Source organism: Scyliorhinus torazame, chromosome 19, assembly GCF_047496885.1.
Source record: "Scyliorhinus torazame isolate Kashiwa2021f chromosome 19, sScyTor2.1, whole genome shotgun sequence".
NCBI lineage: Eukaryota > Metazoa > Chordata > Chondrichthyes > Carcharhiniformes > Scyliorhinidae > Scyliorhinus > Scyliorhinus torazame.
The window spans coordinates 56,754,779-56,779,276 of NC_092725.1; the positions used below are offsets into that span (position 1 = coordinate 56,754,779).

General features: G+C 46.3%; 1 protein-coding gene across 40 annotated transcripts in view; it reads left to right on the forward strand.

The window, feature by feature from the left end:
- Positions 1-24,498, forward strand: part of nrcama (neuronal cell adhesion molecule a) — a 529,817-nt gene that overhangs the window by 497,295 nt on the left and 8,024 nt on the right. For 32 of the 40 annotated variants that reach the window (XM_072484330.1, XM_072484333.1, XM_072484335.1 and 29 more), the window contains 3 exons: positions 5,523-5,681; positions 10,067-10,198; positions 12,969-13,047. In XM_072484330.1, coding sequence (XP_072340431.1) covers positions 5,523-5,681; positions 10,067-10,198; positions 12,969-13,047 — 370 coding nt within the window. The remainder of the gene's footprint in view (positions 1-5,522; positions 5,682-10,066; positions 10,199-12,968; positions 13,048-24,498) is intronic. The other 8 variants (XM_072484349.1, XM_072484350.1, XM_072484352.1 and 5 more) reach the window with 1 other exon arrangement.

Here is a 24,498-nt window from a genome sequence, read left to right on the forward strand (position 1 = left end):
CTCCTCCCCCTTGTTTCCCTGCCTTGTTTCACCCCCCCCCTTGTTCCCCCCCTTGTTCCCCCCTTGTTCCCCCCCTTGTTTCCCGCTTGTTTCCCCCCTCGTTTCCCCCCTCATTTCCCCCTCGTTTCCCCCCTCGTTTCCCCCCTCGTTTCCCCCCTCGTTTCCCCCCTCGTTTCCCCCTTCGTCTCCCCCTCGTTTCCCCCCCTCGTTTCCCCCCCTCGTTTCCCCCCCTCGTTTCCCCCCCTCGTTTCCCCTGCTCGTTTCCCCCCTCGTTTCCCCCCCTCGTTTCCCCCCCTCGTTTTCCCCCCCTTGTTTCCCCCCCTTGTTTCCCCCCCTTGTTTCCCCCCCCTTGTTTCCCCCTCTTGTTTTCCCCTCTCGTTTTCCCCCCTTGTTTTTCCCCCTTGTTTCTCCTCCCCCTTGTTTCCCTGCCTTGTTTCACCCCCCCTTGTTCCCCCCTTGTTTCCCCCTTGTTTCCTCCCCCTTCCCTTGTTTCTCCCCCTCCCTTGTTTCTCCCCCTCCCTTGTCTCCCCGCCTTGTTCCCCCCTTGTTTCTCCTCCCCCTTGTTTCTCCTCCCCCTTGTTTCCCTGCCTTGTTCCATCCCCCCTTGTTCGCCCCCCTTGTTCACCCCCCTTGTTCGCCCCCCCTTGTTCGCCCCCCCTTGTTCGCCCCCCTTGTTCGCCCCCCTTGTTCGCCCCCCTTGTTCGCCCCCCCCTTGTTCGCCCCCCTTGTTCCCCCCCTTGTTTCCCCCCCTTGTTCCCCCCTTGTTTCCCTGCCTTGTTTCCCTGCCTTTTTTCACCCCCCTTGTTCCCTCCCGTTTCCCCCCTTGTTCCCCCCCTGGTTCCCCCCCTTGTTCCCCTCCCTGTTTCTCCCCCCCCTTGTTCCCCCCTTGTTTCCCCCCTTGTTTCCCCCCTTGTTTCCCCCCTCATTTCTCCCCCCTTGATTCACCCCTAGTTTCCCCCCCTTGGCCCCCCCGGTCCCCCCTTGTTTCCCTGTCCCTTGTTTCCCTGCCTTGTTTCCCCCCTTTGTTCCCCCCCTTGTTTCTCCCCCTCCCATGTTTCCCCCCCTTGTTTCCCCCCCTTGTTTCCCCCCCTTGTTTCCCCCCCCTGGTTTCCCCACCCTGGTTTCCCCCCTGGTTTCTCCCCTGGTTTCGCCCCCTTGTTTCCCCCCCTGGTTTCCCCCCTTGTTCCCCTCCTTGTTTCTCCCCCTCCCTTGTTTCCCAGACTTGTTTCACCCCCCTTGTTTCCCCCCCATTGTTTCCCCCCTTGTTTCTCCCCCCTTGTTTCTCCCCCCTTGTTTCTCCCCCACTGTTTCTCCCCCCTTGTTTCCCCCCTTGTTTCCCCCCTTGTTTCCCCCCTTGTTTCCCCCCCTTGGTTCCCCCCCTTGGTTCCCCCCCTTGGTTCCCCCCCTTGGTTCCCCCCTTGTTTCCCCCCTTGTTTCCCCCCTTGATCCCCCCCTTGATTCCCCCCTTGATCCCCCCCTGTTTCTTCACCTCCCTTGTTTCTCCCCCCTCCCTTGTTTCCCCGCCTTGTTTCCCTGACTTGTTTCACCCCCTCCCTTGTTTCTCCTCACCCTTGTTTCCCTGCCTTGTTTCCCTGCCTTGTTTCACCCCCCCTTGTTCCCACCCTTGTTCCCACCCTTGTTTCTCCCCTTGTTTCCTCCCTTGTTTCCCCCCTTGTTTCCCCGCCTTGTTTCCCCCCCTTGTTTCTCCCCCCCTTGTTTTACCCCCCTTGTTTCTCCTCCCCCTTGTTTCCCTGCCTTGTTTCACCCCCCTCCTTGTTCCCCCCCTTGTTCCCCCCCTTGTTCCCCCCTTGTTCCCCCCTTGTTTCCCTCCCTGTTTCCTTCCCCTTCCCTTGTTTCTCCCCCCTCCCTTGTTTCTCCCCCTCCCTTGTTTCTCCCCCTCCCTTGTTTCTCCTCCCCCTTGTTTCCCTGCCTTGTTTCACCCCCCTTGTTTGCCCCCCTTGTTTGCCCCCCCCCCTTGTTTGCCCCCCTTGTTCGCCCCCCTTGTTCGTCCCCCCCTTTTTCGCCCCCCCCTTGTTCGTCCCCCTTGTTCGTCCCCCCTTGTTCGCCCCCCTTGTTTCCCCCCATGTTTACCTGCCTTGTTTCACCGCCTTGTTTCCCCCCCCTTGTTTCCCCCCCTTGTATCCCCCCTTGTTTCCCTGCCTTGTTTCCCCCCCTTGTTTCCCCCCTTGTTTCCCCCCCTTGTTCCCCTCCCTGTTTCCCAAGGGGGGGAAACAAGGGTGGAAACAAGGGGGGAACAAGGCGGGGAAACAAGGGGGGAACAAGGGGGGGAACAAGGGAGGGGGAGAAACAAGGGAGGGGGAGAAACAAGGGGGGGAGAAACAGGGATGGAAACAAGAGGCTGGGATCGAACCCGGGTCCTCAGCGCCATGAGGCAGCAGTACTAGCCACTGCACCACCGTGCTGCCCACAATATTGTGGTAGCTTCTGTCTATAAACCCCTATCCAATTGCTTAAATTAAGTCAGAGTCAGTCAGAGCATAGCACACAACGCGGATAGTAGGAGTTGCAAACTATGTCACCGCAGTGCCGATGGTGAAACGTCTGCCAAGTATTGACACAGCCTGCCAATTGAGCAGAAATGTTAACTGCTTCTCTGCGCAGATGCTGCCAGACGGATTGAGTATTTCCTGCGTGTTCTGTTTTTATTCGTGCCAATGCACTTACTGGCGTGGCATTGTGTGATCGAATATGCTGGGGCACATGCACTTATATGTCAACATGCCGACTTGCAAGATACTGGCACTCGGCTCACTTGCGCTCCAAACTATTTCTAAGAGGCATAATAAGAATTGATTTGTTTAAGTTACTGATAGTCTGTCCAGCCACTGGGACACTGGGATCGAATTATGTAAACCCATGCACACTGGGGCTTTGGGGTCTGTAATTAATCTGGATCGACGAGCATTTTACTGGCACTTTGGCTGTTTGAGATGTCACAACTACTCCCCATCCTTGGTTAGTGTGATAGCTGGTTAGTCTGTTCAGTGACTGTGTGCTGAGCATCAGTGAAGAGAAATGTTTCTGTTAGCTGCAATACAAAACATGGTTCATCTTTACCCACTCTGTCTGTCCCTGCTTACCGAGCCATACAAACAATAAATTCCTGTAAAGCAAATGCTCCCTTTTGTCCAAGTTACGCATTTCTTTCACCCAAGTTACAGTCACCATTCTGTTTAAAGCTTCGATTCCTTTTTGCAATCTGCTGACCGGCAATTGGAGCCAATAGAAAACGGTACAGGCACAGGGGTTCCACGTCCCGTTGCTGATTTGGGAGCCAAGCACAGTCCATGAACAATCGTGTCTCCCCCACCAGGTTGTAAACCTCTCTAGGGAGAGAGAAGGAATATTTGGGACACTCCTTGAGGATTGAGTGAGACAAGATGGCATGGGTTCAAACTGACGCATGACAAATTTAGGCCCGATGCCAACAAAACGACCAATTCAGTAACAACATACAATAAACCTCTTGAGCAGTGGAGCCCAAAATCCTCGAGCCTTTGTAAACAGATGCCAAATTGTGGCAACTGTATCCAACCTGAACTGACCAGTCAGAGGGGCATTTGTAGAGTTCTAAGTGAAAGCACCCCCCACCCCCACCCCACCCTGCTGATTTATCGTGACTGGATTAAAGAGAGAATGTGCTGCTAATACAACATCAGAGAACTGAAAAAATGTTTGTAAATGGGGCCCCATTTCTCCATCGTCACCATCCATTTAAAACTTCTACTCACTTTTGCAGTCTATCGACTGCAAGAAGAGAATACAACCCCTGGAAAGGACTGAACCATGTGAAGAGGCTGAGGGAATCCGAGGGAAAGGTCACCGCTCTGCTTCAGTGTTGTTACATCCAGTAAGCAAGACATGGCGAAGATCTCTGGCTTAAAGCAACTCAACAGATTTGGGTTTGGGATTTTTACCGATAGCTTGCGAATCACGCCCTTTTTTGTGAACGCTGCACATTGATAATCATGACTACCTTACGAATGGGGATGACTGGGGAAGTGGAAATAGGGAATCATTGAATTTACAGTGCAGAAGGAGGCCATTCGGCCCATCGAGTCGCCACCGGCCCTTGGAAAGAGCACCCAATAAGCCCACACCTCCACTCTATCCCCGTAACCCAGTAACCCCATCTAACCTAAGGGCAATTTAACATGGCCAATCCACCTAACCTGCACATCTTTTGGACTGTGGGAGGAAACCGGAGCACCCGCAGGAAACCCATGCAGACACGGAGAGAACGTGCAGACTCCGCACAGACTGTGACCCAAGCCGGGAATCGAACCTGGGACCCTGGAGCTGTGAAGCAACAGTGCTAACCACTGTGCTACCGTTCCAGGAATCAAAACAATGCACAGAGGCAGACACTTGGGGGAAACAGTAGTTTTGAGGTGGGAGGGATAGCTAGGGCTTGATCACAACTGGGGTGCCACCTGACATGGCCACTAATGCTCGACTCCTGTGTGCTCAGACATTGTCCTCTCTACCTCGCAGGTGTGTGCATCCTCTAACGGATCCCTTCTTCTCGGCTAGAGCAAATTGCCGCCTTTTTGTAACTGTAATAAGTAGTCTCCACAAAATAAGTTCAGCAAATCATACTCCCTAAACCCTAAGTTCCTGATATTTGCCATTTTTGGAATAATGGAGTCGTTTTCTGAGTAGGAATTGGCTGCATCTCTATTTTTCCACCTGTTTTAAATGGCCCTTTGAGTACTCTACAAGTAAGGAACAGCATGCTCCGGATAATATTTCAATCGCACATCTCCGTGCTACCTGGAGGGTTTAACACGAGAGACGATCATCTGGAAGCTTTCCCAATACCCTGGCTGAACGAATCCAGCCTGCTCTCGATTTTGATTCCCGTAACAATTCTGCAATGACTACTCCCAGCTGGTGCACCAGTCAGGGTGACACCATCTGCCTCATTGCGGTCCTGCTTCTCCCCACTGAATGGCTTCCACCCCTTATAGTGGCTCTCGCAGTGACTGAGAAAATGATGGACATCATCGATGCAGATTTGGGCTTGGCACTGATGCTGCCCATGGTCGAATAGCCACTGTCGGTGAGGATTGGCTGCTGTAGAGCTGCCACTGTGAGTCGGCACCTCTGGAAGAGGAGAAAGAGAAAGCCAGGAGAGAGGAAAGAGCCTCGTCAACACTGCTTATAAAATGTAATGTCATAATTGCCATATGATATTTTGAGAGTGGCTGACCCGATCAGTGATCAATAATTGAATTGATTTTTTAACATGGGAGGGAGACTGGGAAATTAATTAATTATCAACAATTGAGCACTTTGGTCTAACAATTAACTTCCTAACATGTTGTTCAGTACTCTAAGAGTGCCTCACACATCCATTCTGATTGCACACACATATATATATGTATATATATATACAGCATGCCCAGATCAGCAGCAGTTACAGCAAAAGAGTTGTCAATGTAACACTGATCGGATCTGGCCACAATTATGTCAGTTCTTTGTCTCCATACGCTTTTCAGGAAAAGAGACTCTGGACAAAATGCAGATAAATGCCTCGCAGAACTTCTGTGTGCTAAAGGGCTTGTTGCCGGCAACTGTTTACAGAGTGCGAGTTATTGCCAAGAACCAGGCGGGCCAGTTGCGGAGTAAGGACGAGCAGTTTGAGACCCGTCCACCAGGTGAGACGGCAAGCAAAGAGCTGTCGGGTTTAGTCCCTAATTCCTCCCGACAAAGCTACTGACTGACTGGCAGTGGATCGACCATGGGATCGGCTGTCTGAATCCAGTGGCCAAGTACATTTTCAGTAGTTGGGCCCGGCATTCTGGGATCTCGAGATGCTGCACTTGCTTCACTGAATATCCTCTGAAGCAAGTTGAGGGTTCGTCTTGCCTGAGCTTCTCGAAGCTTTCACGTCATTTTAAACCAGAACGGGAACTTCTTTCTTGGTGAACTTAGTTGAAAATGTCTATCATTGAGCATGGAGAATCCTGACCAACCTCCTTTGTTCTCTGTTGAAATTTCCTCCGGTAGGGGCTTCAGAACTAGGTGGCATGATCTTAAAATGAGAGGCCATTAATGGGTGATATCAGAAAGCACTTCCTCAATAGGCCAGTGGAAATTTGAAACTCCCTCCCCAAAATGGGTGTGGATGCTAGGGGTCAATTAAAATGTTCAAAACTGAGGTAGATAGATTTCTTTTGGCTAAGGGTATGGAGGAAAAGGCAGATTAATGGAGTGAGGATATGGGGCAAACATGATCTACTTGAAAGGCAGAAGAGACTCGAGGGACTGAATGGGCTACTCCTGTCCCTTTATTCCTTAACCGTGGAAATGCCATTATGAAAGTACGGGATGTGTGTGTGCATATGTGTGTCGGTGAAGTCGGTGCATTGTAAACATTGCACTTCAGGACCACTGTTTTCTGATAACTCACTATGTCTAACTCTGGTTTTACAAAATGGAAGCCCCACGCCCTTATCCAGGGAGAGTATTCCGCAATTCTAGCCAGTTCTATATTTTATATTGTTCGTGAAAACCAGAAATGATTAGCCTTGACCAGTGGGTGATCCAGTCTTTACTAGCCTGCTGCTTTTGTATTTATCCAGTTGTAAGTAGTCTCGTATGGCTCATAATGACCCCAAAGTCTGCTTGCATCAAGGGTCTGGTTAGGAATATTCTCTTTATCAGTGGCGTAACTCAACAGGATTTAAACATTGGACCGAGTGCTCATTTTATCATATCTGAACTTCATCCATCTCTCGCTGAACCAACATGACAGTTGTACATCAGATCTCCCGCTCCATTCTGAATGATGGCATTGTGCATAAATTTTGCATTTCTATTTTACAATCCTGCAATTATTAAATTAGAATTTTGATACCTAGCGAAAGTCATGTTGATGCAGCCTGATGCATTAAAGTAGTGTTTGATTCTTAGGGCCTAGCATTTTAAAGAGACAGTGTCCTTTTTCTATTTGTCTGCTCCAGTTGTGGTTGAGAGGTATCAAATTCAATCCAGTCGAACCTTCTACCCTTTTGACACTTGCCACAAGGCAGTGTTGTTAAATCTGTAGTAATTCTGGGCAACCTCAAGTTCACTTTAAATAGCCCTCAGGTAGTCACAATGCCGCATGGGGCATCACTTCAGTCATGTAAGAGATGTTTTTGCTTTTCTGCTCACTTTGTGTTCCATATTTCTGGGGTCGTTCGTCTTAGTTCCAAAGGATCAATGGTACACAAGGAGAGAGAGAAGGAAAGCCAGTCATTTCCCACTTTCCTACCTTGATAACTTCTCGAGGGAAAGAAATGGGAATTTGTAAGCACTTTATCATAGAATTTACAGTGCAGAAGGAGGCCATTCGGCCCATCGAGTCTGCACCGGCTCTTGGAAAGAGCACCCTCCCCAAGGTCAACACCTTCACCCAATCCCTATAACCTAGTAACCCCACCCAACACGAAGGGCAATTTTGGACACGAAGGGCAATTTATCATGGGCAATCCACCTAACCTGCACATCTTTGGACTGTGGGAGGAAACCGGAGCACCCGGAGGAAACCCACGCATACACAGGGAGGATGGGCAGACTCCGCACAGACAGTGACCCAAGCCGGAATTGAACCTGGGACCCTGGAGCTGTGAAGCAATTGTGCTATCCACAATGCTACCGTGCCAATTTATAGAACAGTGCCTGACTTGAATGGTCCCTGATTGATCCCAACTTGTAACTACTTGGATCACTTCTCCCAGGAGTTCCTGAATAATGGTTTTAAAAGCCCAGTCCAGTTAACATCACAGCCTTGCTCCAGATTACCTGCGAGCGGTGCCGCGGGTGATCTATTCCCAGTGTGCTAATTTGCTGTAAAGTCAACAAAACCTGTCTCTCGGGCACGGAAATCCTTTCTTTTCCCTTTTCCAACTTTCCCTTCAAACGCCTGCTGCCAGCCCATTTAATCAAGGCAAGGGATGCGGGTGATCAACAACCATGCTAGAACTGAAGGAGAGGAAGTTCCCTCAGAAAGTTACAGGGATAACTTCAAGACAATCAAATAGGGACACTGTGTCTTTATCTCTTTCAGTACCATGTCTAACTATTTCACTGGCCAACTTTACCCACATGCTGCCTTTTAATTTGTGATTCTGTCTGATAGCAGTGAAGGGACATTTAAATTCCTCTTTCATCTTAAAACCTGGGTAAATAAAAGTTTTTAAGGTCTAGTTTGATGTGATTATAGGTTTTGGCCAGAGAAATAGTAAGACAGCTTGGCAATTAAAATCTAAAAATGTGGGACTTGGCATATACCCTGGGACATCTTGCATGACTCTTCAAGGCACTGGTGATGATTTAGTGACACTTATGTGTTGAAGAACAAAAGATTTGATGGGACTATTACTTTTTAAATGTTGTGGCCTACCAGCTCCTTGTTTTCAGTTGTGATGAATGGCAGGAGCATCCTTGAACCCCCGGTCTCAGTAAAAGAGCATCCCTGCGTGTTGTTGAGTCTTCCCTACTCGTCAGGTGTCAAGCCACTGTCAGTATTTGTCTAGGTGACCTTTGATACGTTACAAAATATTTTGGTGCTGGCGGAACCCCTTCCTCGGGGCAAATCTTTGTTCAGAGTGTCCTTTTGCCTCTCTTCATTCCTTGCATGCTACTTTGGCTTTCAAAGTGAGTTTGTCCCATCACTGGGTATGCACTGAAACTCCCAGGATATTGGGTTGGATCCCCTCTCCTCCCAACCGTAGATAATCAGCAGCCAAGCAGAATGCAAAATGAGGCAAACTGAATTGAATCTTGGTCCATAACATTGGCTTACGTTGGGGAGGAGATTGGTATTGGCAGTTGCACAACGAGACAGTGCCTCCTTCAAGCATTTGTTCTGCACAAAGTCACATAGATAATGACAAAAAGTGGAAATACTTTAAAATAATTGTATTTGGAGTGCTTTTGAGATGATTCTGAGATGTCAAGTGTAACGCCTTTCTTTGTTTGCTGATTACATCCATATATCCCCTCGTCTTCCTAGATATGGCACTGCTGTGTTAAACTTTACTTTCTCAGACTTTTCATAAATCTATCCCGTTTCCCAAAAGCTAAATGTTGACCTTATGACGTATGCAGATTATCTAACCAAACATGCATGTTTTTCTTCAGAAACGTCAATATGGTTCAATTAATGAGACAAGTCCATCAAGTTTAGCCTGTTCCTGTCTCATTGGGTTGATGGGACATATTCAAACACAATATTGGTGGCACTAAGGAAAAAGCTGGTTGTTCTCAACTCCTGCCAAGGAACTGCAAAGTCATATATTGCAGCTGCTGGATTCCCTATACTCCAGGCATCCTGACGATGTGTATTGCTTCGGTTGGTTAATTAAACAACCGGCTCTCCACTTCAGTATTTACCCCATTGCAAAAATACAGGAGGAAATTCTCTTCCAAGTTGGCGCATGACTCTGCATCAAGAGTTCCTCTAAATTTGCCTGCCATCTCTCAAAGGTGCAATGGGAATATCAGGAGCTTGGTGCGATAGATTAAACATTAACTACTTTGGGACAGAATTGAATACTTTTGGCTTTGAGCGATAGTGAGAAATGGTTGATGTCAGTTCAGCTGCCCATTATGCATCTATTCCCAGTTTCATTGAAGCTGATGGGAATAAAAATGTGGAAAGATGTATAACAGGCAACTGAATGAATACCTGCATGTTTTACACAATTGCCCCAAATCAAAAGTGCTACCTTAGCACCCCACGATTGATATTAAAAATGTAAGACACTTGCACTTCAGTGACTATCTTGCAAATTGTGCAGTGTAAGACTATAAAGCCAGATCACGCACTTTTGTCACCATGTTACCTGTGGTTGAAATTCATAATGCGTAGGCAACAAATATTTACTGTTCTGTTTTAATTGTCGTTTGTTGATATAAGGTAACCTATTCCCGGTGTACAATGAATTCAGACAAACAGAAAATTCCCTGGGTTGTTACCTTCCCTTATGATCGCTCAGTTTCACATCTTAATCAGTGTTTTCTTCCTCTCTTTTTCAAATAAACGGCACCTCAGCCATGGCAAGCCGCCAGGTAGACATTGCCACCCAGGGTTGGTTCATTGGTTTAATGTGTGCCATCGCCCTCCTGATCCTGATTCTCTTGATTGTCTGCTTCATCAAAAGAAATAAAGGAGGCAAATATCCAGGTAAGTTCACGTTTCACCAGCCCCAGTGTTTAGAGGCCTTGCAGAATGCTTGTCACATTAATGCAATAGATACATACATAGATACATAGAAGGTGGGAGCAGGAGGAGGCCTTTTGGCCCGTCAAGCCTGCTCTGCCATTCATCACGATCATGGCTGATCATCCAACTCAATAGCCTAATCCTGCTTTCTCCCCATAGCCTTTGATCCCATTCTCCCCAAGTGCTGTATCCAGCCACCTCTTGAATATATTCAATGTTTTAGCATTTACTTCCTGTGGTAATGAATTCCACAGGCTCACCACTCTTTGGGTGAAGAAATGTCTCCTTATCTCTGTCCGAAATGGTTTACCCTGAATCCTCAGACAGTGACCCCTAGTTCTGGACACATCCATCATTGGTAACATCTTCTCTGCATCTACCCTGTCTAGTCCTGTTAGAATTTTATAAGTCTCTATGAGATTCCCCCCAATTCTTCTGAACTCCAGCGAGAACAATCCCAACCTAGTCAATCTCTCCTCATATGACAGTCCCGCCATCCCTGGAATCAGTCTGGTAAACGATCGCTGCACGACCCTCGACAGCAAGAACATCCTTCCTCAGAGAAGGAGACCAAAACTGCACACAATACTTCAGGTGTGGCCTCACCAAGGCCCTGTATAATTGCAGCAACACATCCCTGCTTCTATACTCGAAACCTCTTGCAATGAAGGCCAACATACCATTAGCCTTCTTTACCGCCTGCTGCACCTGCATGCTTACCTTCAGCGACTGGTGTACAAGGACACCCAGGTCCCGCTGCACATTTCCCTCTCCCAATTTACAATCATTCAGGTAGTAATCTGCCTTCCTGTTTTTGCTTCCAAAGTGAATAACCTCACACTTAACCAAATTATACTGCATCTGCCACTGATTTTCACACTCGCCCAACCTGTCCAGATCATGCTATAGGATACATGCATCCACTTCACAGTTCACCCTCCCACCTAACTTGATATCATCTGCAAACTTTGAGATGTTACATTTTGTGCCCTCATCCAAATTATTAATATATATTGTTACCGATCCCTGTGGCACCCCACTAGTTACTGCCTGCCAATTAAAAAAGGACCCATTAATTCCTACTCTTTGTTTCCTCTCTGCTAACCAGTTTTCTATCCACCTGAATACATTTCCCCCAATCCCATGCACTTTAATTTTGCACAAAATCTCTTATGTGGCACTTTGTCAAACGCCTTTTGAAAGTCCAATTATACCACGTCGTCTGGCTACCCCTTGTCAACTGTACTGGTTACATCTTCAAAGAACTCCAACAGATTTGTCAAGCATGATTTCCCCTTCATAAATCCATGTTGACTCTGACTGATCCTGCCACTGCTTTCTAAATGTTCCGCTATAAAATCCTTGATAATGGATTCAAGAATTTTCCCCACTATAATTCCCTGCTTTCACTCTACCTCCCTTTTTGAATATTGGAGTGACGTGAGCTACCCTCCAATCTGCAGGGACTGTTCCAGAGTCTATAGAATCTCAGAAGGTGACCACCAATGCATCCATTATTTCCAGAGCCAACTCCTGAAGCACTCTGTGATGCAGATTCCAGATAGCACCATCTTGGCTTAGATGGCAGTGGAGAGGAGGCTAATTGGCTCTAGTATTAGATTTATGTTGCATGAGGAGTGAGATGGTAAGATCTGGCTCTTCAACTTTTAAAGGATGCTACCTTTAAAGGATCACATGAAGGCACATCAGGTACTTTGTAGGGAAAGACTAAAGCTAGAACAATGATCGCGGATATGTCAGGGCTGCCGGACAAGAGGACCTAGGTTTAAAGTTGTTTAGAGCCACAACAAGGAATGGACAACATTAACATGCCGAGAGCAGCAAGGAAAATGGTTGCTATAGGAGTGGCAGTGGGGGGACAGAAAAGAGTTAAGCCCTTAATAGAAGAAATAACTTTCAACAACTCATCTTCATAATCAAAGTGCGACTGAGAATGACACTGTTGTGTTCTTATGTTGCTGGAAGACCAACACCATTGCTGTAAATTAACTTTATTATTGATGTATATTTAGAACATGAACACACAACTGCAAGGCATCTGCAGTCTTGTTTCAATCTTCCCTTGCATGTACTATCTGACCTTCGACCCCCCCTAGGTCAGGTGACCCCATGTAGTGCAGAGTGTACCATAATGTATCAAATACTGGAGTCCATTACCACAATCATCCTATTATCATGACCGGCACTACTTTCTTTGTTGCCGTGAAGCACAACACAAGTAGGCTCTCCTTTCAGACATTGTAATTCATCAGACCCCGCTCTTCCAGTGGAATCTAAATCTCACAAGAAGGGCGGACTCGAGAATCAGAATATAGTTTTCCACAGGATATAGTTCTCCACAAGTTTGTGTGGCCCAAGCTCCTGCTTACTATTTAAACGTGCAGTTCCTTCCTTGTGAGGATGCTCGGGATTAAGGGCTGTGGGATCTGGGAAGATGCAGCTGGTTTTGATGGGAGTGAGAATGTTCTGATATGATGTTTCCTCAACCAAGGAAATTCTTGGCTCAACATCCTACCCTTTACAGATTTAGTATTGGCTTGCCAATAGCAGAGTAACGTTTCCTCAACTACCCTGACTGTGACATTCCCTTCTCTCCTCACACCCCTCCATTCCACTCTACCCCACTCCCCCCTCCGCTGGCAGAGCAAGCGGGAACCCACACACCCAATTTAATGCACGTCTTTACTTCTTTCATCTCCGATGTCTGCAGTCAAAGAGAAAGAGGATGCTCACGCCGACCCCGAGATCCAGCCCATGAAAGAGGACGATGGAGCCTTCGGTGAATACAGGTGAGCACCTGTCCTGTACCCTGTCAGCTGCCTCTCTGTACTGTCTCATTGAAGAGCTACCCGGCTGGTCGGAGTCCTTGAGGCTGGGCCTATTGAACGTAGTGAGCTTTGAAACTGTGAATGGTCTGTGTTGGGGTTGTGGCTTTTTTTTAAATTTGCAATACCCTGTTTCTTCCAATTGTGTAGAAACTCTGAACTGTCAGTACTACAATTCCCTCTTTTATCGCATAAATATATGTGTAATCGGTGTTTCATGCATAGATCCCGACATCCCAATTTCATCAATGGTAACACATGAACTAAACTGTTGTCTTCCTCTGACTCTGTAAATTGAATGCAATTCTCAATGATGTACAGACTTTTTTCAAAAGCTGGCCACGGGAACATCCATTTTGGGAAAAGACTGATTCTGGATTTGCATGGCTGGTTTGCATTTGCTGGGTTGCTGGAGCGGGATGTTGAGAAAATGGCCACAGCAGGCACTTATCCAACAGGAACTTCCTCGCATTCAGGGCATGGAATAGAACAGTGGACATGAACCGGGAGACAAGAGAATTAAAGGGGAAATTGAGGGTTTGGGGCAGAAATGGAGAGCTGAGAAGAAAAGCAGAGTGGTGATGAGAGTTTTGAAGGCAGAGGTGGAGGTATTCAGGGAGGGGGTCTCAGTGGGTGTGGCATGCTGGTTGAAGGAAAGGGTGTTGATTGGATGGGAGGGAGCACTGTGTTTCTAATATATATACTGTAGCCTTGCTGTAAAGTGTCTCTCCAGGGAGAACAATCACAGATCAGGAACACAACTCATGATCCCTGCGAACAACTGAGATGGTTCAATTGACAACATCCGGCTAAGATCAAGCGTCAGATCAAGCCCACATGAGGTGCAATGACGTTCCTTGTCAGCTTGGATCTTGTATGTTTCTCTTGCGGGGATGTGAATTGGATTTAGTTTGAATTTGAATTGGTTTTTGGAGCAAGCAAGCTGGATTAGGGGCTTGTCCTGTCCACTCTCCGCATTGGCTTTGAGAAAGGAATAACTTTTTTTTTTAAAACACAAAGACGAAAGGATTTGTTGGAGTAAGTGCAGAGAAGCTATTTCCTCCGATAGAGGAAGCACCATCTTCAAATACAGAAGCCCTTTAATCACATGAAGGGTAGTGGAAATCCGGAGTTCTCTCCCCAAGGCTGGGTCAACTGAAATTTTAAACATTGAGATCAATGGATTTTTGTTATGTGATGGAATTAAGGGATACAATCAAAGACAGGAAATTTCAGTTCAGGGACAAATTATCCATGATCTACTGAATGGCAAAATAGACTGGAGGGGTAAATGGTCTCCCGATGTTCCTAAAGGTCCACAGTTCAATTCTGGAATGAAAGGTAAATCTCAATAATGGTGATTTGAGTGTTAGAAAAACACAATCTGGTTTCTGGTATACGCATGTGCTTAGGGGAAGGAAATCTACCTTGAGGCAGTTCAAGAAGGGAGTTCTCCCCTTCCTAAGGGCAATTCAGGATGGGCAAAAGACTGTCGAGCCCTCGAAACCCACAGGAAGGAACAAAAGAAACTGCTGAATCAGCACTCCTCCATGTTGAATATCTCTTGGAATACATACTCCGGGTGCAAGGGCGGAAATTTCCTCTTATTGAGGGGGAGACTTCATGGTCATCACCAAAGGTAGCATAGAAGTATCAGGGCTGACTGAGCTAACTGAGTCCTGAATGACACATCTGCCAGACTGGGCCTGATGAGGAAACCAACACGAAGGAAAAGCCTTCTTGACCTCATCCTCACCATTCCATCTGCCACAACTGCTCCTATCCATAAATATATTGGTAGGAGTGGCCAGCACACAGTCCTTGTGGAGATGAAGTCCCATCTTCATGCTCAGTATACCCTCCATCATGTTGTGTGGCACTACTCTTGTGCCAAATGGGATAGATCCTGAAGCCCAAAATTGGGCATTCACGAGGCGTTGGTGACCTTATAGTCTGGCATATTACATTGCACCATTGCCAATAAGCTAGAGAACAACCATAGTTAATAAAAAAGAGATGTCAACCAGGTGAAGCTACTCAAGCTCTCTCCTTTCAGGCACCATGCCCAAAGAGGGCATTATCGACAATGGACTTGTTGGTCCACGGTTACTGCAGTGGTTTGCTGCTACCTCCTACAATATGGCTGACCAGGAAACTCTCCTGTTCTTACTACCTGCCATAGGTGTATTGGAGAGGTGTGCAGGTTGTTAATCAACTCATTTCCCCACATGCTCGGTGGTAATACTACAAAGGAATAACTGCAGCCTAAACAGCGGAAACCATGTGCTATAGCCAGCGTGAAGTGATCCCACACCCAGCAGGTCCAATCAAAGCTCTGCCAGTCCTGCCACATCCAATTGTGAATGGTGGTGGACAATTTAAAAAGAAAAGGGAAAAGGAGCAGGTTCAACCAATTTTCCGCACCATCGATGATAGCAGAGCCCAGAACCTGAGTGCAAAAAAATAAGGCTGAAATATTTGTGACCATCTTCAGCCAGGAGTGCTGAATGACGAGCATTTGCCTGACTAGAGTAATGGATGAGGATCTAGAGGATCTAAATTCCCAGGTATGGTCTGTCCACAGAAAGTCTGGCTGATTACCACCCCATCGATCTACTCTCAATCATTAGCAAAGGCATTGTTGACGTTGCTATCCAGCAGCACTTGTTTAGTAATAACCCGCTCACTGCAGCTCAGGTCGGGTTCTGCCAAGGCCACTCAATTCCTGACAGCCTTGGTTCAAACAGGACAAAGTAGCTGAACTCCAGAGATGAGGTGAAAGTGACAGCCCAGTTTTCCACCACCTTCTCAATAGAAATTAGGTATGGGCAATAAATACTGACCTTGCCAATACACTCACAAGCTCCGAATATATAAATTTAAAAGGTTTCTCTTTAGCTATTGATTCCTGATGCAAAAATGCCATAGCTCGTCAGTTAACTGTTCAATGAATGTGCTAACATATAAGTGGAACAGAAGGCGACTGAGAAGTGACTATTAAAGTCTTTGGAGTCCTAGTTTATGCGGTTGGTGTGATGGAGAGTTTTCCCGAGAGATGATGGGCATGCTCCCTGGCCCTGCACGTGGTGTGCAGTCGATACGCATTGAGTACTTTTCGCATTGCCTCCCGCAATGTCTGCTGTGCTGGCATACAATGACAAACTAATCAACAATACATCTTAACTAGCACATCAGACCGCTGAACAGTGCATCAGAGAAGAGAGAGAAGCTTTTAATGGTGTTGCGAAATCAGCGGTAGCAATCATTGAAAGCTGCTGAGTTTCTCCTCTCGATTATAATGCGGAGCTTCTTGAAGTCAACCTCAAATGGCCTGTTGTTTCTTAATGAATGCCCACTCATGGCCCCAAGCCTTGCTTGTTTCAAGGGTATGGTTTATGCTGACATAAGGAACAGGAGGCCAAGGGGAGTACAGAATAAGTGGACAAGGAAGTCTACCACAAATGCACATTGGGAAAACCAGCCCCTCGGCAGGTTCATTACGGGGCGTGTCATACCTGACAGGAAAGTTTAGATAACACACCAATGGTGAGGTATTTGGTGTGCCAAATGTAGATTTGACCAGGAATTGTCCAGATTATGCTGGTGGAACACAGTTGTCTTGCTTGCACAGTGAAAACAGATGGTGAATCACAGAATGATTCAGCACTAAAATGGAGGCCAATCGACCCATCACGCTTGTGAAGTGTTCTGCAAGTGTTCCCTGCTCTTTCACCATCCTCCCCACCCCCAACATCTTTCCAAGTTAGTCTTGAATCTGGCTTCTGCCACCTTTTCCACAGTGCACTGCAGTACCAACTCGCTGCATAAAGAAAGAAAATGTTTCCTCATATCATCTCCGGTGTTTTGGCAATTCTTTTGATCTGTTTCTCCGTATGATTATGCTGCCGAGACACTCGTGGCATCGTTTTTCCACTGATACTTACATTTTACAAGTCAGCAGGCCCTTCAGAGAGCTCGGCAGCCGATGTCTTCCTGAGGGGGCACCTTCGAAGCGCCCACCCACATACTCCCTCTGTTCGGCTGTTCATTGGCCAGTTTGGGTAATATTGCGTTAATAACATGCTTCACATCCACTCCGCCCGCGGCCAACTTGGGCATGACCCAAATGTAGAAAATGAGCAGCGATCCCACTCATTCACCACTACAGTTTGCTTACTGTCCCTCAGCCAATTGTATAACCACACGGCCACTGTGCTTCCATCCCAACAGCATCAATTTTGCTATCAAGTATATTTTGTGGTATTTTATTGCACACCTTTTGAAAGTCTGTATACATAAACTCACCTGCTCTACTCTCTTCAACCATCCCCATTGCTACTACAAATCTCAATCAAGTTAATCAAAAATGATTTGTTTTAGCAAATACATGCATTTATTAGTCCATATGTCTTCCTCACTGGTGTCACATTTGATCCTGAGAAGAGCTTCCGACCTCATAATCATGCCCTCTCTAAGACTGCCTTTTTCCAGCTCCCCCTCGACATCATCCCTGTCTCAACTCCTCAAGATCCTCATCCATTACTCTAGGCTTAATTATTTAAAAACACACCTGGCTGGCCTCCAACATTCTTACCTCCATAAACATGAAGATAGTCAAACCTCTGCTGCCCATGACTTAACTCGCAGCAAGTTCCCGTTCCTCTGGTCCAGCAACATCTTGACTTTAAAATGCTCATTCCTGTTTCCAAATCCCTCCATGGAATCTCCTTCAGCACCCACAGCCCTCTGAGATATCAGTGGTCCTCTAACCTGGCCTCTTGTGCATTCCTAATCGTAATTGTCCTATCAATGGCAGCTGTACCTTTAGCTATCTAGGCCCCGAGTTCTGGAATTTCCTCCCAACATCTCTCCACTTCACTATTTCGCTTTCTCCCAACCTACCTCTGTGACAAAGCTTGGGTCATCTGATCTAATAGATCTTCATTGGCTCAGTGTCATACCTTATTTTATAATGCTCCTGAAGAAACAATGGAATGAAGGCCCTTTTTTATTCTGTGTATTGTGCCTGGGAAGGGGTTACACTCTCTGGGAACAGGATCAACATTGCTGTATGGGTTTTTCTGCATTAGGCCAGATTTAGTGTGAGGCCTGTTCATACGTTTTACTAAGATTCAGTCTGTGGACATGAACCCCAAAACGGGCCTGTGGAACTGATTTTCCTGCACAATAAAGGCTTGCGGTTGGGCAGCTTAAGTTTGGCTCGGGTTTATGTGAAAGTTGACTTTTACAGCCGATCTATATTTCACCTCAGTAGGAAGCTAACATTTAAAAGTTTGCCAAACTTTGATGAAATTTGATTGGAATATATGGCAACATGGAATATTCAGCGAAGTGTTGTCGAACAAACAAAAGCACTACATTGTCCAACGGTTAGGTGGGGTTACAGGGGTATGGGCCTAGGTCGGGTGCTCTTCCAGAGGGTTGGTGCAGACTGGATGGGCCGAATGGCCTTCCTCTCCACTGTATACATTCTATGATTATGCACAATGCACGTGGAGTTCAAACATTCAAAAAGTCGGCTAGTCCCTTATCTTCAACTCAGTAGTTCTGGCCTTGGAAGCAGGGGTCAGTGTTATTTGAGACTAGGTGAACCGAAGCTTGAGGACAGTAGATACCTCACTCAGATTGTCAGCTGTGATAAAATGTATTCCTGAAGGCTTCATCACATGGCTTTTCCCCACGCTCCAGCCAATAGTCAACCATCACATCCAACCTTGTAACACACGGCCTTCCTACGCCAATCGGAAATCGAATAAAAGCTCATGACCCAATTGGATGATCTTTGACTGTCGGCCAAACAGCCTTTTCCCCCATTGTAAATTTTTTAACCTTCATTAAGGACCAATGTTCAAAGAATAATTGTTTAAAACAATCTTTTTTTAATATCTCGATAGTATTTCTCCAGGCTGCACACAACAGTGTCCTAGAGATTGCCCTTCAATACCTGGAGACTCCAGGTTAATCCTGGCAACCCTATACCCCACAGACCCTATACTGTCCAAGCTCCACAAGGCCTGTTCCATGAATTGCCTGCTTTAAATGGCATTTTGGTGGAATAAAGCTATTTAAAACAACCAGGCAACATGAAGAAATAAGCCCCATGAGGCACAGGTTTGATCATTATCATTTCAATTTTATTTTAAGGCTTCTTGATTTGCAATATCTCTCTTCAAATCTCAAATTATGTAATTCTAAAGGAAGATTCTTTCAGCTGCGATTGTACTAGACAGGGTGCAAAGGTGATGCACCAGGATGTTGCCTGGGCTGGAGCATTGCAGCTATGAAGAGATCCTGGTTAGGCTGTGGTTGTTCTCCTTAGAGCAGAGAAGGGTGAGGGGGGAGCGGGCGGGGGGATAAATGGGGAGGGGGTTGCTAATTAAGGTGTACAAAATTATGATGGACGTAAATAGGGTAGATAGGAAGAAATCTTTCCCCTTAGTAGAGGGACCAATAACTAGGGGGCATTGATTTAGAGTAAGGGGCAGGAGATTTAGACGGAATTTGAGGAAAAGCATTTTCACTCAGAGGATGGTGTAATTCAAGCTGCTTAAACTCAAATACAATGCAGATCAGTTACTTCATTTGTAACAAATGGACTTTAGTAATTGTGCAATGTGCACCTTTTGATAATCAGTGATACCCGTTTCACCTCGATAGTATTGGCTTTATATTCTCTCAAAACTCCGTGAAATGAACCTTTGACCTTCCGGAGTGACCCTTCACTCTCTGACACACTGACCTAGATCCCCTCCCTGAAGTGACCCTTCTCTCCTGACAGGCTGTTCCAGCACTTTACTGAAGATTGCCGCCACTGTGGGAAGGGTTGTAAAATAGCCCATTTGTTAATTACATCAGAGTACTCTTCAATGTGTATGTCGGTGACTGTACAATTTATACAGAGAAAAATAACACATACAGACTCGCATTCAGAGTCAGAGCTAGAGCACAGTGCGTGGAAAATTTCTCATTCACCTATTGATCTTTTAGGACCTGAAAGAATCTTTCTTCCAAGTAGTTCCTTGAGATGGCCTGTTTTGTGGTTGCTTCGACCGAAGTCCTGAAAGTTGATATTTCTACCAAAGGTTTTCAATGTTATTTATTGCCTATTTCTGGGTGTATATTTTTTGAGGGAGAGCCAGATAGGTTCAGCGTATTTTTTACTCCACTGATTCGTCAGAGCCTCAAAACCCAGAGGGTCCAGAGGGGCGGTCGCTGGTCTCAGTTGGACAATCCTGTTGGTAAGTGTGCGTGCGCGCTCACACCAGCAGTGGGAAGGATTGGGCCCCACTGTGATGCTTTTCACAGGTTGCTACATTCTGGCAATGTCTTATAAATAACTGGGTGAAGTATCGGCGGACACTCTGCATCTGTCCCAGTGCAGGTTAGCAATTTCAGGAGAGGTGGAGATGAAGGTGGTGAGGGATCTGGAAAGATTATTCTTTGGAATACTGGATGCTGGCGTTGATGAGTGGTTCCTTATATTGTTTGAGGGGTGTGGCCTCTATGTTTATTTCTTAAAGGGGAGGAGCCCCTTCTACATTCTTTACAGGGGGAGGAAATTTGGCTACATTCCTTAAAGGGGAGGGGGCTTTGGGTACCACACAATGGGAGAGGAGAGCTGTGTGCCCTTTATATCATGCCCACATTACATGTTGACAGCAACGGAGTTTACCTTGTGCATTTGGCGAATTGAAAAGAAAAATGGTGTGACCAACCATTTTATCACAAAGATCCCATCCCTTTCATACAAAGTGAGCACTTCTGAGACAGGGAAGAGCATCATCTCCAATACAGTGCCAAAGGTTTATTGTGCTATTGAAGCCTCATATGTTCTTGTAATTCTAATACCTGTACTTGAAGTTCTTTTCCATTTTGTATGATAACCAAGCTGTGTAAGCTTTAATGTTGATGTACATTACTGCTAAATATTTACAGATATATATAGTACCTCTGTTTTGTACAATTAGTTGTATGTTGCTGTCCATCTATGCTGCCTTGCTATTTCTACAAATCTTTAGGGTGCAACAAATGATCAATTGATATCAATATTTATGGCAGTGTTGGAAGGGACAGGTCTGAGCTTGGCTATAATGCCTTCCCAGCCAACTAACCTGCCAACATTACCCTCTCTGAGCCTCACAAATAAGGAATGGCTATTTAAGCGCAATGCGAGATATCACTGCCAGTGAGGCCAACATATTCAGGTGCGGGGGCTGGGAGGAAAGAGGGGAAAGTTTTGAAAAGAAAGTAGGGATTGTTGCACCCTAATGAAAGTAAAGGGTAAATGTGTTCACGCTAAGGCACAGTGTAATGTTCTTGGCCGACAATGTTGCTTGTCTGGAAAGCTGAAACTCAGCTGAATATGTTGGATTTTGAACTTGATTCTGCTGTCTTTGATTAAACCTCTGAGAACTGATTTCTAACGTTTCTTTCAACGCATGAGCTTGTTTTCAGCACTTTGCACCCACAGGGGTTACTAGAATAGAAGGCATGTACACGCACGCACTGTTTCATGTCCATCACCTTGGTTGTCCAAGCGTTCAGCTCGCTCCCCCTGACCCTAAGACACTGGTTCCTGCCCACAGCACACATGCAAGGTCACCATCCAGTTCCTCGCCCAAGTGGCCATCTTTTTTGTGTGAAGCTGAATGCCCGCAGGCTATTCTAACTATTGGCAAAACAGCCAAGTCCTGGCCCCGCTCATTGTCCATACGTGTGCTTGCCAGGAGGTGAACCAAGGAGTGATCTTCCCCTCCTTAAGGCAGGAACATTGACACATTTTGGCATTCTGACTGAGATCATCAGCTCAGTATGTACCCTATATTGAACTTGGGACCCTCCTATTCATTGTTTCACCAGCTGAACTATCTGGGGTGTTTATGACTTTTTTGTTTTGTTATCAGAATATCATAGAATCCTACAGTGCAGAAGAATGCCATTCGGCCCATTGAGTCTGCACTGACCCTCCAGTGGAGCACTCGACCCAGGTCCACTCCTCATCCACTGCACCCTATCCCCGTCACCTAACCTGTACACCCTTGGACACTAAAGGACAATTTTTGGCGTGGCCAATCCATCTAACCCGTGCATCTTTCGACACTAAGGACCAATTTTAGCATAGCCAATCCACCAAACCTGCACACCTTTGGGCTGTGGGAGGAAACTGGAGCACCCGGAGAAACCCGACGCAGACATGGGGGAGAACGTGCAAAGTCCACACAGACCGCCACCTGAGGCTAAAGTCAAACGCGAGTCCCTGGCGCTGTGAGACGGCAGTGCTAACCACTGTGCCGCCTTTCTCAAATTCTACTAAACATAAGAAAATGTGAGGTCATCTACTTGGGACATGTGAAAAACAGACCAGTCTATTTTGAAATGGCAGGACGCACAGAAATGGCAGGGTTTTACAGTCCATGTACAGAAATTACAAAAAGCTTTAGTGGATAGCTAAAAACACTAATAAAATAACCAAATGATAGCCTTGGTCTCCAGAGGACTGGATATAAAAATATATGCTCCAGTTGGATCAAGTTTTAGTGAGCTCCTATCTGGACTGTTGAATAGTATTTGGTTCAGGCACCACACGTGAGGAAGGTTATATTGACTCTCGAGGGGATGTAGTTTTGATTCACCAGAATGTTGCAGGTACCAAAAGAGTTAAAGGTCTACTGCGGTGTTTAACATGATGATAGGATCAGATGAAGAGAAATTATTTCCTTTGGTGGGGAGGGTTGGGTACAGGAGTGGGGGAAGGGATGGAGAGTTCTAGAAGAATGGGGGTACAATATAAAATTACAGCTCGAATGTTCACTGTTGATGATGAGAAAGCAGATAGTGGAAAGCTGGAATTCTTTCTCTCAAAAAACAGTTGCGACAAGGTCAACTGGAAAGCTCAAAATGAAGATAGATTTTCTTCTAACTTGAGTGATAAAGGGTGTGGAACCTAAGGTGGGCGGATGGAGCCAAGATACAGTTCAGCCATATTTATCTGACTGGAGGGACTGGAGGGCTTTCTCTTGTTCCTGTGTTTGTCAATCCAGTTGTTGCTAATGAGCCTACATCACTACCAGCCTAACGCAAATACCAGGTGTGAAGGTAATAAAACACCGTGTCACATCCATTCCTGCTCTTTTATTTAAACATGCCTTTGGATGCACGGCTGTACTATCAGACGGAAGTGCACCGTGTTTGCTTTCGGTTTGTTTAATTCACAGACAGACTGGAGGTGCTCCCCCAAAGAGTGAGCTCGATGATCCGAGCATGACCAAAGACAATTGGGGCGACCAACTCTCTCGCCACATGTACCACGGCCACCCATTTCCTGCTAAATGTTTGCAGGCTAATGTTCAGTCTTCTCTCACACTCCCTGATGGAACATGTTATAGAGCCCTCTTGATTTGCCTCCCTTTGACTTCACAGGGATCAAAATGGGGCAGGTTCCGTACAGGGCCTGACTACCACCTGGAGGGAGGAGACAAACTTTGCTTTGTGTTCATCCTACAATTTTTAAATCTAATTTCCTCCCCTTCCACTTCTGAAAACTACAAATGGTGATGTTGGCGCTGCAAAGCCTAGTCCTCAGCACATTCGAGCAGCTACGATATTGCGTTGTCAGCAGGTTTTGCAGCCCAGGTGACCATCACAATTTGGCCCAGACCCAGTTGACACATGGCACACCACATCACAGCTAGGCCCAGTTGCCAAGCAGGGATCTTGAATAACAATGAGGAGTACGAATTCTGGCCAGATTTTCTTCCCCCTTTCGTAACCCAAATAGGATAGTGGTATGAGGAAATAAAGCTGACAGACGGCGGCACGGTGATGCAGTGGTTAGCACTGCTGCCTCACAGCGCCGAGGACCCAGGTTTGATCCCGACCCCGGGTCACTGACCATGTAAAGTTTGCACATTCTCCCCGTGTCTGCCTAGCTCTCACCCACACAACCCTAAGATCTGCAGGGTACGAGGATTGGCCATGCTAAATTGCCCCTTCATTGGAAAAATTTGGAAATAAAGCTGACAGCTCCCTCACCCCAACCACCACCCTGTCAAGCTCAATTCTACACTAAAAAGTGAGTTTGATCACTGATCACTGTGGGGAATGATACAATCCAAATTAGAAAATGAGAGACTACCTGGACTGGGAAAGCTACAGAGTGTGGAGCAATGAGGTTTGCTCTCTGGTAAGGTTTTAAAGCAGTCCTCAAATGCAAAACAAAAATGGAATGAAACCAAATCAAATGACAGTTCTAACACTAGCTGGTAAAATGCAAAGTGCAAGCCAGAATGGTGTGTAAATATTCTATTTAACTAGTTCATCCTAATCACAGCTTCAAATGAGACCTTGTCAAGTAGGAAACGTTATTTGAATTTTAAATGGCTAAAAATAATTTAT